This window comes from Gymnoscopelus braueri, assembly GCF_963280865.1.
Source record: "Gymnoscopelus braueri genome assembly, contig: SCAFFOLD_359, whole genome shotgun sequence".
NCBI lineage: Eukaryota > Metazoa > Chordata > Actinopteri > Myctophiformes > Myctophidae > Gymnoscopelus > Gymnoscopelus braueri.
Window position 1 is genome coordinate 22,501 of NW_027660518.1, and position 17,312 is coordinate 39,812.

General features: G+C 42.5%; 1 protein-coding gene across 3 annotated transcripts in view; it reads right to left on the reverse strand.

Moving 5' to 3' along the window:
- LOC308081485 (tyrosine-protein kinase SYK-like) overlaps positions 1-17,312 on the reverse strand; it is a 50,569-nt gene that overhangs the window by 16,771 nt on the left and 16,486 nt on the right. For 2 of the 3 annotated variants that reach the window (XM_080457860.1, XM_080457861.1), the window contains 3 exons: positions 1,995-2,132; positions 1,415-1,569; positions 236-311 (listed from right to left, as the gene is read on the reverse strand). In XM_080457860.1, the coding sequence (XP_080313986.1) occupies positions 236-311; positions 1,415-1,569; positions 1,995-2,132 (369 nt within the window). Of the gene's footprint in view, positions 1-235; positions 312-1,414; positions 1,570-1,994; positions 2,133-7,311; positions 7,466-17,312 lie in introns of all 3 variants that reach the window. The other variant, XM_080457862.1, reaches the window with a different exon arrangement.

Consider the following 17,312-nt stretch of genomic DNA (forward strand, 5'->3'; position numbering starts at 1 on the left):
CATACACAATTATACTAAATTCCTTGCTTGACACTCTGTTACACGGAGATAACATTGAAAATTGGTGAAGCACTCCTTTAAGATGTGTAGAAAGCTCCCTAGGAAACGTGTGGATATATGCAGTGTGTGTGTGCGTGTGTGTGTGTGTGTGTGTGTGTGTGTGTGTGTGTGTGTGTGTGTGTGTGTGTGTGTGTGTGTGTGTGTGTGTGTGTGTGTGTGTGTGTGTGTGTGTTACCTCTCTCCGGTCGTGCACATGGCTCTGTCAGCCCACAGAGGAGACCGTCTGGTTTGTAGGAGTAGTGTTCTACCAACTGAGACACAGACAGGCAGACAGACAGACAGACAGACAGACAGACAGACAGATAGACAGACAGACAGACAGACAGATAGACAGACAGACAGACAGGGATTAAAGAAAAATAAAATCTCACATTTGGTCAACCCATTCAATCCGGGATCTCGTCTGTGTCATTTTAGATTTTAGCCATATAACCAGTATTAAATACTTTGGCTATTCAAAAATAGCAGATCTAAGTGCAGTGATTGGCTGTCACAACCTCTGTCTAATCATGTCTCATGTCCAACATCTCTCTGTGATATGCAGAAATAAATAAAAAATAAATAAGAGAGAGAGAGAGAGATAGAGAGATAGAGAGAGAGAGAGAGAGAGAGAGAGAGAGAGAGAGAGAGAGAGAGAGAGAGAGAGAGAGAGAGAGAGAGAGAGAGAGAGAGTCTGTACTGGACTGCGGGTTACTAGGTCGGCTTGTAATAAAGTGGAGAAGATGTTCAGACAGGTCAGATCAGCATTCGATTTATTCAGTAACAAGTACAAACAGCATTAGATCCAGGGAGCCCTCTCCGGCAGCCTTACGGCTGGGGAGAAGGCGCAGTCCTAAGGTCACATTTTAGTTCACTTTTTATACACTGTAGCTCATGAAGGTGGGTGGGTCTGTGTGTGTGTGGGAGTCAGCCTGAAAAGGGAACCCCCACTAGTCGAAGATCAAGCCCTTTGAACATCTGCCGACCTGATTTGTGTATGTCACGAAGGAAGGAGTGAAGACAAAGGCTTAGACCTAATGTCTCCCAGGTAAAACAATGGGAATGCTAATTGTACCCCCCCACCCAGGCTAGGGCCAACAGCCACATCCCTGAATCATCAACAAATTGTTTCTCCTTTCTGTATGCAAAACTGGACTTTAGTGAAGTAACTTTAACATTTCTATATGGTTTAGACTCGTGTGTAATGTTTATCAAATACAAGCATCTTGGGGTCTAATATACGACAAGTGCGTGCGTGCGTGCGTGCGTGCGTGGGGGGGGGGGGTGCACATGTGCATCTTTGTCCTATGTTCGGTACACTTTTTTAATGAAGAGAGTTGCTGTCACTAAATCTTCCAGAATGGTAGAAACCTACCAGAACATTCTGCAGATGTTTAAAGGTGGGTCGGTCCTCTGGTTTGTCCTTCCAGCATTCCAGCATGATGTTGTAGATCTCAAGAGGACATCTCTGCAGCCGCTTCATGCGGTAGCCTATCTCAACTTTACGTTTCACTTCTTCATTGTTCATCCCTGGTGAGAGGAACACATAAATTATTGAGTAAGTGGAGGGTGTGTTATCATTTCTATAACTTAATAAAACTCCTGGGCTTGGGTGGGACCACATATTGACACTATGGGTCCTGGGTGAGAAATCATTTATTTAAAGTGAATTTGTGTGATTTCTGTTCTATTGAAGAGTACAGTGGATAGAGACAGGGTGAGGCTTGTGACACAGCACCACATGTGGAATCAAAAGCAGGACATAGAGCTCTTAAAAAGGGGAAGAACTCTATTTCTAGTACTATTTAATGCTTGGAAGCTGACACAGTGAAAAACATAGCAACACTATGTACATATTGACGCAATGTCACTGATTTTCAAATGCAGTCAAATGCAGAGCGCAATAATGTTTCAGCTTTGTGCTGATGAGATATTGTAGGGAGTGTGTTTCTGACCTGGGTATGGTGTGCATCCACAGCTGATGATCTCAGTCAGCAACACGCCAAAGGACCACACATCAGATTTAATGTTGAAGGAGAACGGCTCCATCATCATGGCCTCGGGTGCTGTCCACCTGACGGGAAACTTCTGTCCTGTTTATGTAGAGGAAATGGGTCACATCAATAACAATATTGCGTGTAATAATATTGCCTCACAGTATCAATACATCATATCTGATATCACAGGTGGTGGTGGTAACATTCAATTTGAAACCACAAACTGCTTAATTAGGAAACACACCATGGATGAGATTCTGGATGAGAAAAGATTCCAGATTAAATTCAAAATCTGTCTGTCTGTCTGTCTGTCTGTCTGTCTGTCTGTCTGTCTGTCTGTCTGTCTGTCTGTGTAAGTTCTGACGCCGCCCATTCTGTGTCTTTCTTGATCTTAGAGCCATAAGCTGTACATTCTATTACAGTCTATTCAGCTGTAGCAGAATATCTCTCACACACACACACACACACACACACACACACACACACACACACACACACACACACACACACACACACACACACACACACACACACACACACAATCATATATCGTATCGTAAGTATTGATGAGAGCTTGTGACTAATTAATAACTACATTGGATCTATTGGAACACAGATTATTTTGTGGACATTCAAGGTTTCCACCCAACAGCGACAATTATGCAAGACAGAAAAGGCAAAGATTACTGAGAAGGAGAAAAAAAGACAAAATAAAGTAATAATAAATTAAATGCATTAAGCAAGGGATAATGTATGGGGAGGTGGTCATTATTGAAGATTAAAGCCCGACAGGGTGATTATGCACCGATGTGACAGCAGAGGTGGATAATCACCCTGAAGGGCTTTAAATTTCAATAATGACCACCTCCCCATACATTATCCCGCTCTTTACACGGCTACTTAATAAATAAATAAATTGACCCAACAGTAACAACAAAACAAAGTATTTCCTTGCGTACAGCAATGAAAGTATTTCATAAGTATTGGGCTGGGCGGACAAGTTCGACTCGGGAAACAAATGACAGTAATCCATAAGGTAACGGGAAGACTCGCCCCAAAACACACTTGCCCCCATTTTATATACCGCCGGATTTACCTATAATACCGCCTTATTGGCCCCGGGCGATTATGTTTTGGGGCGAGTGTTTTGGTATTTTTGCGTTGTTTCACCACGATAACCAAGGACGTGGATCAAATAGAATCACTTTTCGGTTATTGCACCATCTATTTCTCACTTCAAATGTTTTCAAAAACATTCTTGAGAGCAACGTTTAGTTGTAAATGACATTGTGCGTGTATTTACATGGCTGTCATGTTGGATAAAGCATAAAACCAAGCAGCGCAGGACCGCAGGTTGACATGAGCAGGTGCTCTGAGTATTTGATTAGACAGCGGTCATTATCATCAGTCATTATCAAGAAATAATGACCGATGATTGACCAATCAGAATGAAGCATTCAACCAAGCCGTGTAATAAAGAGGTATAAACCCCTTTACTGTGTTTATTTGCTGTAGAGTATTAGTTTCCCTTACAAGTTATAATGCATGTATTTCTGCATGAATGAAATCTAAAGAGGTTTTGTTAGCCTAGCTGTCTCCTCCATTACCAGAACGTAAAATCACCATGGAGGAATACGTTTACACATCACACACAACCTATGCAGGGGGAGATTCTGGGCTCTATTCACAGGCCAAAAATTCCCCGTTAAATCGGGATAATGGACCTGCGCCGCCCCAATAGGTTATTCTAGCACCTGCTCTACCCGTCACCATTATGCCGACGCCGTTATTTGCGCGTGGAGGTGTGTCCGTGGGCGTGTTGTTGCTATATCCCCCACATTGCAATTCTACAGACACACATGGGTACGGCTTGGGGACGGGGGATAGTGGATTCTAGAAGCACCCGCTGGTTTATAAAATCACCCGTCAAGTGCACACACACACTACAATGGCTTTGTGCGTTGGACCATGAGCCGTGTTGCCAGCCTTGGAGAGAAATAAGCAACCGCAGTCGCAGGTCTATGAAAACAAAAAGAAGCAACTCTAAGGCCACATGAGCACTTCAAACTACTAACTAGAGCTTTCATATCCCCTAAATATTTCAGCCCGGCTCGACTAATAATTGACAAATTAGACCCAGCCCAGCCCATCAGTCATTTTTCTAAAGAAGCCTTATTTCTCATTAAATCTTGGTAATATATGAATGATCTGTGTGTGAAATGCGCTCTTTCTTTATACAAACCCATGCTCGCTCACTCTACCGCAAATGCCTCTCTCTCTTTGTACAACCCCATGCTCACTCTACCGCAAATGTGCTCTCTCTCTTCATATAAACCGATGCTCACTCTACCGCAAATGCGCTCTCTCTCTTCATATAAACCGATGCTCACTCTACCGCATATGCGCTCTCTCTCTTCATATAAACCGATGCTCACTCTACCGCAAATGCGCTATCTCTCTTCATACAAACCCATGGTCACTCTACCACAAACGCCACCACCACTCCCAGCGGGGTCATTTTGATTCTATGACGGCTGCCGTCTAGTTATCATCAGTGCCAGTGTTGTGAGGAAAAACAACTAACAAGCAACCAGGTCTAGGAAAACCAGCCCAAAAGAAGCGAGTCAAGCGACTATGGGCCACATGAGCACTCTAACATATACATCAGCTATTTGAAAATAGCAGATCTACAAGCTCACAACGCCTCCCATGCAAACGCTACGTTCATGACCCCCCAAAATAACCATATTTGAACTGGGGACCCCCCCATTTTGTTTGACTCGGTTCCACAGATAAATATTGTGAAAATAGCATATCTACAAGCTCGCCAGGCGTTGGGTGCTCCATTGTGGTCTCGACCCACAGGTTGAGAACCACTGCATTAAAAGCTCCAAGCAAGTTACATGTCTAGTAGGCTATGTTGTTGACCACGTAATGTAATGTTTTTGGTTTAGTGATAGGCTACTCCGTGGCGCGCGCGCGCCTCATTGTGCTGTCCAAAATAACAGATCTGTAGCTGTCGACACGACATGATGCAGCGCCGTTGATAGCTTGTATGTCTGTTATTTTGGGTAGGTATAGGCGACGCACATACGCATCGCAGCAATGTGTCTGGATTTGAGAGGCTTTGATTGATGTAAACTTAAAGTTTAGCTCTGTTCGGGATTACTGAACAAAGGTGGATGATGAAAGATAACGGGGACAATATGGATGTAAGTTAACTTTAATTAACTGCGTCACTTCAGAGGAAACTATGGAGCAACTTCAGAGATGTTTACACACCCCTGGAATCCATTAGAACGGTGGAAATAGAACGATAACAGCCAACGTGAGTACATACTGTAGGCTATAGACCTTTCCTAAAACTGTCCAATTTATTATACCCATGTGCTACTGTTTGTCTGTGTACCACGTAGGAGCGTTGTCGCAACATGATGTAATTAATTATTTGGGAGCAGCCAGTGTGTACCAATAGTATACATATTTTAAATGGCTTTCATATACTATTCCGGATCTGACTAATATGACAAGCTTATTGTGAACACAATAGGCTACAAATTAATATAAAAATGTATTTGGATAAAATAAAAAAAAAGAAGGAAAACAAGCCCAATGTGGCTTATAATAATCAGACCAGGCAACAGTGCAGACAGGTAGATAGGCTAGAGCATATATTGGATCGGGATGACGGCTAGCGCAGTCTTCTCTTAAAGGAGCACTTCACCCCTGGAAGAAGTTCCAGGGGTGACCACAGGGGGGACCACAGGGGGACCACAGCGTATCACTGCCTATAACTTCAACTCCCAGAATGCTTTGGTGCCTTGTGGCAGGGGAGGTTCCATGTGGGTGTGATCTCCAACAATAACATCCCTAACATCCAAACAGCATGCCAGTGTCGCCATGTCTGCTTATTATAAGCGGCTTCTTTCTAAAATGTAGTTGATATTTGGGCTTGTTTCCAAATGTTTTGATTGCTGTTTAAACCAGTGGTTCTCAAACATGTTCATGTATTTTTCCACAGACCCCCATCTGAAATTATAATTTGTGGCAGGGAGCCCCTAACAAATATGTGTAAAAAATATTCCACATTTTGAAAAGCAAATAAAAATATTTTGCAAAAAATCCACATTTTGGACTTTTTCCCCCTCAAGATTTTTTTGTAAATAGCAGATCTACAAGCTCACAATGGGTTGCGAAGCGTTGTGAGCTTGTAGATCAGCAATTTTCAAATATATAATATCCCATGTCTAGGTAAAGTGCTCTTGGCATAGTTATTTTTCTTTTGGGCTTGTTTTCATAGACCTGGCTGCTTATTTCTCTCACAATATCTGGCAACACTGGCTGTCCTCGCAAACGTTCATCTAGTTACATATTATGTCCAAGGATTCGTTAGTGATGTCATATCACTGGGACATATAAGTATCTTCATGCAGTTTCACTTCCGTGTCGCATAGTATTGACATCACTGTCACATCCTTGGTATTATGATCCTAGCCTTTCGTGACGGTGTTTGTTTACCAGCGCTGCTACTCCACGCTGTATTTTTTTTTTCAAGCTTGCGCTTATGAAACACTACACAGGATTATTATTTCATGTCAACATTCAAGTACAACTATCAGAAGATAACTCAGGTAAAGTAATGCCTCACTCTACAAGGGCCGCTGGCCGCAGCTAATGGGAGTGGCCGAGTGGCGAAAGAAGGTTGAACAAAGTGTTACGGACACCCCATTGGGGCTGTCTTTTGAGATGGTCTGACTGAGACACGCCGAGACATGTAGTGCGGAAAGGAATGAGACCAATCTCTCATGATGCAAATAACGTCACGAATATTGCGAAGATTACTAGATATCTAAAAACACAGATTATTTTAAAAAAAAACCCAGGATCTTGTTTCTTGACTCCTAAACTTCATTAAAAGACCGAAAACTTCTTCCAGGGGTGAAGTGCTCCTTTAAAGGCAATGGCTTCTGGCACGGTGATTGGTTTTATCATTGTAACGCCCAAACCACACCTATGCATAATGTAACGGGTAGCTCAGGTGTTTGGCGGGTCACGGGGGTGCCATAGAATACCGAATTTTGCGGGGAAACGCCTCTTGCCTAGTCCTTCATCCCTAATTAGTGGTTTGTTCAAATCTGGCTCTGAATAGAGCCCTCTATGTAGGTTTTCTGCCACTATACAGACAAGCATGAGGACAGAATACTAGGCATTGTTAGAAAGTTGCTGTAAAAGCTGTAGAAATACATGAATGCCCAGTGTGGGTCAATAGTCTCACCTTCCTCAACCATGTACTCATTGTCCTCAATGATTCTGGCGAGTTGAAAGCCAGAGATTTTGCAGACTAAAGTATTGCTGACCAGAATATTTTCAGCTCTCAGGTCTCTGTGGATACAGTTTATCTGCTCCATGTAGGCCATACCCTCAGCAATCTAGGAGAGAACAGTCAGAAATAGACAGTCAATCACTGCCCGCACAAAATAGATGGCTCTCTGTGGACTATTTTCTCAACAATTAAACAAATTAAGTCATAATCAGAAACACTTTATATACAGGATGAATTTAATACAAGGAATTTGCTTTGACAACCAAACAAAAGACCAGGGATGCACGAATACCAACAAAATAGATTCGATTTTGTTAACTTGTTTTATTACGTTGCTGTTTGTCCAGCTCTTTGAGTGGTTAATGGTAAATTGACCACAACTGATCAAGCATTTGGCTTTTTTTGTGTCATCCATGTGTTGTGCTTTTAACTCATACTGCATGATTGTACCTTTAAAAAGTATCAATATTTCCTATCAATCAAACATTCAAGCAGAATACATTCCGACTAATTTAGGAAGCATTATTTATTATGCTGGGTGGTGTGTGTGTGTTCCTTAGTTTGAGATATTTAGAAGCTTTGTTTCACAATTTTAAAGGGAATTACTTGCGAACTCGCCAGTTGTCTCATCAAATGTTTCCCCTTTTAATGTGATTTCATATGGCTATTGGACCTGATCCTCAGTCTATGAAAACATTAGTTTACATCACTGTTACAGTCATTAACCCTGGTCATAGTGTTAAAGAAAGATGCTGGTGTGGAAAACACACATGAGAGATGTATGGAGAATCAAGATGACTGGATGACACAGATGGAGGGCTCATCTGAAGACGACATAGAGAGAAGTGATATAAAGTGATCTAATGGGTATTTAATGTGTAATATGCTGCTTGAGAGTGAGTAGTTACCGGGTGGTCTTATAGAGGGTGTAGACAACCATGTGTCTCCTCTGATACACTTGACAATCCGCTTCTTTTCAACGGACAGTGAGGAGTTTAACATGTAGAGAAACACCACAGGGGCATAACCAGGGGTGCACATAACTGGTGCGCATGCGCACCCAAAATAAATAATGCGTGGCACATCAGACGACGCGAGGCGCTTTTGCGTACCAACAGCTGGGACAGGAATTTCCAAGCTTTTATTTTTTAGCAAAACTAAAAAATAAAAGCCTGGAGATCGAGGCTAGGAATTTACTTCCTGAAGCCACACTCACACAATCACGCTAAAGCACGCGTCGGCCCCATGTACAGCCATTAGGCGCAGAGGGAGGTGACGCATGCTGCACGTGATTGTGTGAGTGTTGCCTCGCATCGCCTCGCATTGCCTCGCTGCGTGCACGCAGCCAGCAGCGGCTGTTCGAGGCACTCGTCACCAATGATGAACGCACCGTAATGGTACAAAATATGCTGTGAACGTCCCAATCTGGCGGATAAAAGCAACGCAGCACAGGGCACCAACCTTGGGGGGTTCACCAAACGGCGTGAGAAAAAAAAACGGCGATAAACGGCGGAATTTGGAAGCAGAGCGTCCTTTTTTCTCGCGCAGCACCCCCCCCCCCCAAATGGGACGGGACCATTTATTTGGTGCTACATGTGTGCCGAGAACGACATGTTTGCCGAGAACGACAGTTGGTCGTCCAGGGTCACACCCAGATTCGACATCCACTCCGAGATGTCAGCCAGACAAGCAGCAATGCGTGCCTCCATTTGTGTGTCAGAGGGGGGGAATGACAGGATCATCGGCATAGCAGTGGTAGTAAATGTCATGGGAGTGGATAACAGCACCAAGAGATGTACTGTAAAGAGAGAAAAGATGAGGACCTATAATAATAATAAACTTTATTTGTATAGCACCTTTCATGACATGAAATGCAGCTCAAAGTGCTTTACAGAGCAAGAATACAATTACAGTTAGAACCAATTTAACAATAAAGCAAACAAAAATAAAATAAAATAAAACTAGAAAATGTGCTCCTCGGAGCACAAGTCTCCGCCAGCAGACCCGTGCTATTTTAATAGCACGGGTCGTCTTGGTAGAACGGGTCGTCTTGGTAGAATGCGCGTGGTTTTTGGTGTTCTGCAGGGGCGACTGAATATGTAGTGTCTGCATCTAAAAGATGTTCTTCTTGAAGCAATGTGTCATATGGGAGTCGTCGGGGCACGGCGGGACGAAACGAAAACATACTCTTAATTTCATTCCTTCTCTCTGTTTCTTAGCTTTGGCCTTCTGCGCCTTTGCGTCTTCATCAGGTTTCAGATGCTCATTTGCTGCTTCTTTAGTTTGCATAATGGGAGTTAGTTACATTGTGTGATCTCAGCCTCCTATTTATATATTTATATTACATATTGTGATGTCACGTAAAACTGACCAATGTTAGGTGTTCTCAGAGGAACACACACACGCACGGACGGGTGATTTGTACTGCAAGGTACTGTTGGTAGAATGTGCGTGGTTTTTGGTGTTCTGCAGGGGCGACTGAATATGTAGTGTTTGCATTTAAAGAATGTTCTTCTTGAAGCAATGTGTCATATGGGAGTGGTCGTAATTGACTGGTTTGTTCAAATACTTGTCTGTCTTCTTCATCTTCATTGTTGTCTTGAACAGTTTCAGCAGTTGATTGGTGTGTTTGATCTATGTCAGTTTTCTCTAGTGCTACATAATGTATTTGATCAAGGTGGCCAATTGTTACAGTATTAAGACTTCGGCCTTGTTGTTGTGGGATCAATTCAACTCTATAGTCCTCTTCTGTGTTACTGTTGTAGATGAGTATGCTTTCTTAGCTTTGGCCTTCTGCGCCTTTGCTTGACCAATGTTAGGTGTTCTCAGAGGGACACACACACGCACGGACGGACGGGTGATTTGGACTGGAAGGTACTGTTCCAATCAAGACTGATTGATCCTGTCTTACCTCACTTCAAAAAGTAGGGCATAAAAAGGCATAAAACAACATTAAAATAGGCAATACAGTGAGGAATTAAAAATCAACCAAAGAATCAGCTAAAAGCAAGAGTGAAGTAATAGGTCTTGAGCTGTGCTTTAAAGCTATCGACAGAGGCTGCCTGTCTTAAGTGTAATGGGAGTTTATTCCACACTGTCGGTCCGTAAAAGCAGAATGCTGCTTCACCGTATTTTTTATATGTCATTGTAGGCACCTCGAGCAGGTCAGCACTTGAAGACCTGAGGGCCCGGTTTGGAACATATCTCTCTAGGCAGTCAGAGAGGTAGGAAGGTGCCAGACCATTTAGAGCTTTATAAACTATTAAAATAATTTTAAAATCAATCCTAAAAACAACCGGGAGCCAGTGTAGTGAAGCTAGAACTGGAGTGATATGTTCTCTCATCCTAGTTTTAGTTAAAATTCTGGCTGCCGCATTTTGAACAAGTTGTAATCTGTCAGTTGTTTTCTTTGGCAGGCCAGAGTAGAGTGCGTTGCAGTAATCAAGCCGAGAGAAAACAAAAGCGTGGATCAGCGTTTTTGCATCGTCTAACGACAGATAGTCTCTAATTCGCGCAATATTTCTAAGATGAAAGAAAGCTATCTTGGTGACATGATTAATGTGTGTATTGAAATTCAATTCAGAATCGATAATAACCCCCAGGTTCTTTACTGTGGTGTTACTTTCTACAGCCAGGTTACCAAGTCTACTTGTTATTGATTCTCTCTGCTCACTGGAGCCAATTATGAGAACTTCTGTTTTATCCTCATTTAGCTTAAGAAAGTTCTCACTCATCCAGCATTTTATACTGGACAGACAGGTCAACAATGGGTCTAGAGCGCAGGGGTCGTCTGGAGCTACTGAAAGATACAGCTGGGTATCATCAGCATAGAAATGGAAGTTCACTCCGTGATCGGCGATGAGTTCTCCCAGCGGTAGTATATACAGGGAGAACAATAAGGGACCCAGAATTGAGCCCTGTGGAATACCAGCACAGATGTTGTGTTTGTCTGAGTCAAAGTTAGCTAGACTGACAAAATAGCTTCTGCCTGTTAGGTAAGAGTAAAACCAAGACAAGGCTGTGCCTGACAAACCAATCCAGTACTCCAAACGTTGTAGTAGAATTGTGTGATCAATCGTATCAAAAGCAGCGGTTAAGTCAAGGAGTAGGAGAACAGATACATTTTTGTCGTCAGCGGACACCCTAAGATCATTAATTACTTTTACAAGTGCTGTTTCTGTACTATGACCTTTCCTGAAGCCAGATTGGAATTTGTTATGAACCTTATTGTTCTGTAGGAACACATCCAGTTGATGAAAGATAGTTTTTTATAAGACCTTGCCCAGAAATGGCAGATTAGAGATTGGTCTATAATTACCCAGCACCAATGGATCAAGGTTGTGTTTCTTGAGTAATGGCCTGACTACAGGCGTTTTCAGTGAGTCTGGAAAGACGCCTGAAAGTAGAGAGCTGTTTACAATTCTTAGGATATCTCCAATAACACTGTCTAAAACCTCTTTGAGAAACGGGGTGGGTATTGCATCCAGTGAGCAAGATGATGATGTCATCTGTGATATAGTTTTACGGAGTTCCTCTTCATTAATTGCGCAGAATGATATTAGGCTTCCTCTGGAGTGATCTACATTTTTGCACCATGCACCATTTGCCGCATTTGCAGTGCTAGCAGCAGCATTCATAATACCAGCTCGAATGCTAAAAATTTTGTTTGCAAAAAAGGATGCGAACTCATCACACTTAGCTTTAGAAGCAGGGAGCGACTCCTTGTAAGCCTGGGGGGGGTTTAAGAGATGTTCAATGGTAGAGAATAAGACTCTGGCATTTTGCTTGTTGTCATTGATAATGCCTCAAAAATATGCCTGCCTTGCCAAGCGCAGTGCTTTGTTATAGGCCACTGTTGACTTCTTACCAACTTTACCTGCCAAACACGAGTATAACCGTTGATGAAAAATACACCCGTTTACTGCCATCAACGAGTATAACCGTTTTTCAAAAAAAAAAAAAAAAAGGTTTTTCTTTTTTTGTCTTTTTTTTTTTCAATTTATCCACACAGAACCAGAGATATCACGATCCAAAGATTTCTAGCTCCATTCACTCCTTGGTTAACTTATTACTTTAAAATCCTGTATCTCGGCTCCTGTGTAAAAATGTTTTAACCACTGGCACTGGGGGAAGTAAAATAAAAAAAACCTCTGGCAGGGAATGTGTTAGATCTCTAGGTGGACAGTGAGTTTGTTTTTTCTCCAAATTCGTTCAGCTTTACGACATTCTTTCTTGAGTGAGCGCATGTGCTCGTTGATCCAGGGTGTTACTCTAGAGTTAAGTTTCTTTTTAGTTTTCATAGGAGCCACTATGTCGAGAGCTGACTCTAATTTGAGATTAAAATGTTGAACCATATCATTCACTGAGGGAGCATCAAGTAGGGGGGGCACCTGCACACACGCCAGATGACGAGGAAACTTGTTTGCTGCAGATGAGCTAAAAAAACGTTTTTTTATAGTATATTCTGTATTGTTTTTCCCTAGATCAGAGACAGTCATATTAAAACACAATAAATAGTGGTCTGTTAGTTCGGGCTTATCAATAATACTGTCAACAGTGATATTCAAACCTTTAGTGATCACCAAGTCCAGGGTATGGCCATGTTTATGTGTTGGCCCAACAACATGTTGAATAAAGTCAAAATTGTGCAGTAACTGTAGGAAACCCATAGCCACAACATCTGAAACAATGTCAACATGTAGATTAGCATCTCCAGTAATCAGAGTTCTGTCATAATTAGTGGAACAGATAGATAAAAGTTCTGATATTTCTGTTAGAAATAAGGCTTTGCTGCACTTTGGAGGTCGATACATACTAATCATAAGCACAGAGGATTGACTCTCCAATATGGTGGCCTGGTATTCAAATGATTTAATACTGCCGAGGTTTGGCAGAGGTTTGAATTTTAAAGTGTCAGAAAAGATATTCGCCAGACCACCTCCTCTTTTTCCCTCACGTCCTGAGTGAATGAAACTGTACTTTGGTGGGCATGCTGCAGCTAGGGGCACCGCTCCATCAGATCCAAGCCAAGTTTCTGTTAGAAAGATAATATCTAGTTTCTCTTTACAGATGATATCATTTACAGAGGAAGACTTGTCATTAAGTGACCTGATGTTAAATAGGGCCAAGTTTAGCTTCAGGCATTCAACTATCTGGCTGTTGCCTCTACAGGGAATGCGTGTTAAATTTGCTATATTTGCAGAGTGTTTAAAGTCACTCCTTGTCCCGGAGGCTCTATTTGAGATAACAGTGGAAATATTGTAAACCTTGTTTTCTACAAGGCTAACTGAAATAGCCTTGGTCCCAGACTTGATTTTGGCTATGCATAATGGACCCTGCCTATCTCAGCAGTCAAATGTATTCTCTAGACGTAGGGAAGCCGACAGGACGTTCTTGTTCTTGCGCCTCTGTTCTTGACGTTCTTCGTTCCTGATCAACCATCAACCGTCGAGGGGGATGGGTGGGGGGCAGGGCACGGTTGATGGTTGTGGGGCCTGGCGTTTGATTTGGGGGGTGAGTCTAGTCCCCTCTTTAATCAAGTCGTTCATGCTACTGGTGAACTCCAGAAGAGGTATTGGGGACAGGGAAAAAGATGAGCCTCGAGCCTCGCGTAACCACAGTAGTGAGCCTTCGTGGTTCTGACACAGACCCTCTCAACGTCACCTGGTAGGAGCGACCCGTCAGGTAGGATGCCAACAAGGAGAGTGGAGAGCCTGAGACACCCATCCCCTCAAGGGTGGAGAGGAGGATCTGATGGTTCACCGTGTCGAACGCTGCAGACAGGTCCAGGAGTATCAAGACGGAGGAGAGAGAGTTCGCTCTAGCGGCATGGAGCGACTCCGTCACTGCCAGGAGGGCAGTCTTGGTCGAGTGACCCACTTTGAACCCAGACTGGTGGGAGTCCAGGAGGTTGTTTTGGTGGAGGTACTAGGACAGTTGATTGAAGACAGCACGTTCAAGAGTTTTGGATAGGAAGGATAGAAGGGAAACCGGTCTGAAGTTCTTGATCTCAGAGGGTTCAAGTGTTGGGATGAGGATTTTACAATGTACCATGAAAAATAGGCTCGCACAGGAGATAGGCTCTCCCCGATGGGAAGTGTAATGGCTTCGAGTTAAATAAGACTGAGGATTTTACAGTGTAGACTGGGGTTCCGTTGAGACATAGATCATGGGGTGGCGGGCTCTCCCCGTGGCTCTATTGGCCAGGCATTGGAACATACTACGCCTGCTAGTTCTGCCATGGTGAACAGACACCCTGACCAACATGTAGGAGTCACTGGAGCAGAGATCATCCTCCCTGACCAGCTTCCTTCACATGAACACTGGCTAAATGTGTGTTTGTTGGAGCACCCAGGCGAAGCCAAGACTGTGGAGGATTAGAACAACTTTGCTACCCAGACACCCCTACATCTGAATACATTTACTTATAGCGCCACCATGTGGCCGATTAGTGTAATATTTTTTTCAATAATTTTGGACTAAATTATAAACCTTCCCTCCAAATCTGGTAACTCTAGCTCTTACGGTTTCTGAGAAGAAAATACTTGAATTTGAGTTTTTTCACTTTTTCATTAAAGTGGATGGGGAAATTTAATGCACTAATAAATCAATATCAATAAAACTATGCAACCAATCTCTTAGCAAAATACAAGCACACGATTCCCGGTGAAGCCGGTCATTTTGACATATGGCACTAAATTGGGAAAAATAAACTGTGGGCTGTGATGCGATTGAAAATATTGTTTATCTATAATAATAATAAAGTGTGAGGATTACTATAGTCTGGTTGCCCTGTTAGGGCAACCACACTAATAAGTGATTTATTGGGGTGAACTAAACCTCGAACCCGGGTTTGAATCCCGGCCGTTACATAATATGTATGTATGTGCTTATGTATGAATGTGTTTGCAGGGGGATAATAGAAGTGTTAGAAATTAAACATGTATATTTTGCACATGTGAAGCAGTATGGTCCTTTCTTTGGCGAGCCATATAAACTCCAGCACTCATCTGAACTGGTAACTCAACAAAAAAACAATGAAACTTAAATACAAATTAAATTACTCCTGATAAAACAACTTGACCATAACAAAAGAATGGATGTACACTCCAGTTTGGAACTTTATCATCAAACTTGCAATAAACAGTATGTCCTTTAAACGGTTGTGTGTAGTCCTTTATGCATGTAGTATGTAGTGCTGAAAATAAATATAAACTAAATTAATAAACAAAACAAAAAGTGTCCAAAAGTGTACCAACTTTGTGTGGCTGCTAGTGTGGCCATCACAATCCCCATGATCTAGAAAGGAAAGTGTCTTCCTATTCTACATCAACATAATAAGGATATTTTATTTCTGTATAAATAGCTGGATATGTTGCTTGGTACGCACCCTAAAGTTTTGCAGAATATTTAGCAAATATTCAATAGTAATAATAGTCTTTATGACCAAATAGGAGGCTTTAATGCAAGTGTTTCAGTGCTGATTTAGAGCACATTACATAGTTACCCTAAGTGCAACAGAGCCATATGAATAGTTTTTGTGCATTTAAAAGAAATGAAACCACATCATTATTAGTATTTAAAGTCTGCCACGGGTAGTCTGCATATATATTGATTGATGGATTGAATACTTTATTAGTCAGAAATGCAAACACTAGGTACAATATGACATTAAAAAGGATAACACAAAAAAGTACTGGGGACTTGTTCCCATTGTGGTCCTAATATAATGTATTCAATTCATGTGGTCTGTTCATCTGTATGTTTCCCCATGGCTGCCAATTAGTTAGTTTGTCTCTTTTTCTGTCTGTCTCCTCAACTGTCAGTCTGTCTGGTGTCAGAAGTGATCCGGACAAGAGGACAAGCACAGAATGGCCAAGTTTAATCCTCCAACAAACTTTGCTTTTGAGAAGCCAGCGGAATGGCCCAACTGGAGACAGCGGTTCGAGCGATACAGAATAGCTACGAAACTAAACAAAGACAATGGACCTGTAAAAGTAAGCTGCTTAATATACGCCATGGGAAGCGAGGCAGAAAATGTATTCAAGTCTTTCGTGTTTGATGATGAAGCAGAGAAAGAGGATTATGGCATCGTGCTGAAGAAGTTTGACGAGTACTTCGTTCCAAGGAGGAACGTCATTCATGAACGTGCGTGTTTTCACCAGCGTGTTCAGAAGCCGGGAGAGAAAGCAGAGAGCTTCATACGGGCTTTATATGACATGTCTGAACACTGTGACTTTGGCGCAAGCCGGGAGGAGAATATCCGGAACCGGATTGTCGGTGGGATACTGGACAAAGAAGTCTCATGTAAGCTGCAATTGATGCAAGATTTGAAGCTGCAATTGATGCAAGATTTGAAGTTAGCCCAGACAGTACAGACTGTCCGACAGGCTGAAGAGATAGCTGCGCACGTCAACATGCAGGGAGAAGCAGCAGTGGGGGCAGTGCATGAAGTTACTCATCAACGCCACAGGTACCCAAGGTCTAAACCACAGAGTGGGCCAAAAGACAGAAAATGGGGAAATGAAAGGAAATGTTTAAAATGTGGAAAAGCACAACATGCTAAAGATGAGAGCTGCCCTGCTAAAAAATCCACCTGTCATGTTTGTCACAAAGCTGGACATTGGGCCAGGGTGTGCAAGAATAAAAAGCAAGTGAGTGAGGTTACTGAGCAAACAGAGCAGCCAGCTTACTTTCTAGGTGCTGTGACAAACGTAGGCAAGGAAAGTGAGCAGTGGTCAGTTGAGCTACTTTTGGATAAGAGGCCAATAGTGTTCAAAATAGACACAGGGGCTGATGTGAATGTAGTCAGTGAGGAGACATATCACACATACACCCCAGAGAGTGTACTAGACTCGAGCCACCAGACATCCCACTGGACAGCCCAGGTGGAGAGCTAAAATGTCTAGGGAGGTTTCAGACCACTGTAACCTACAAAGGAAATAAATATCCAC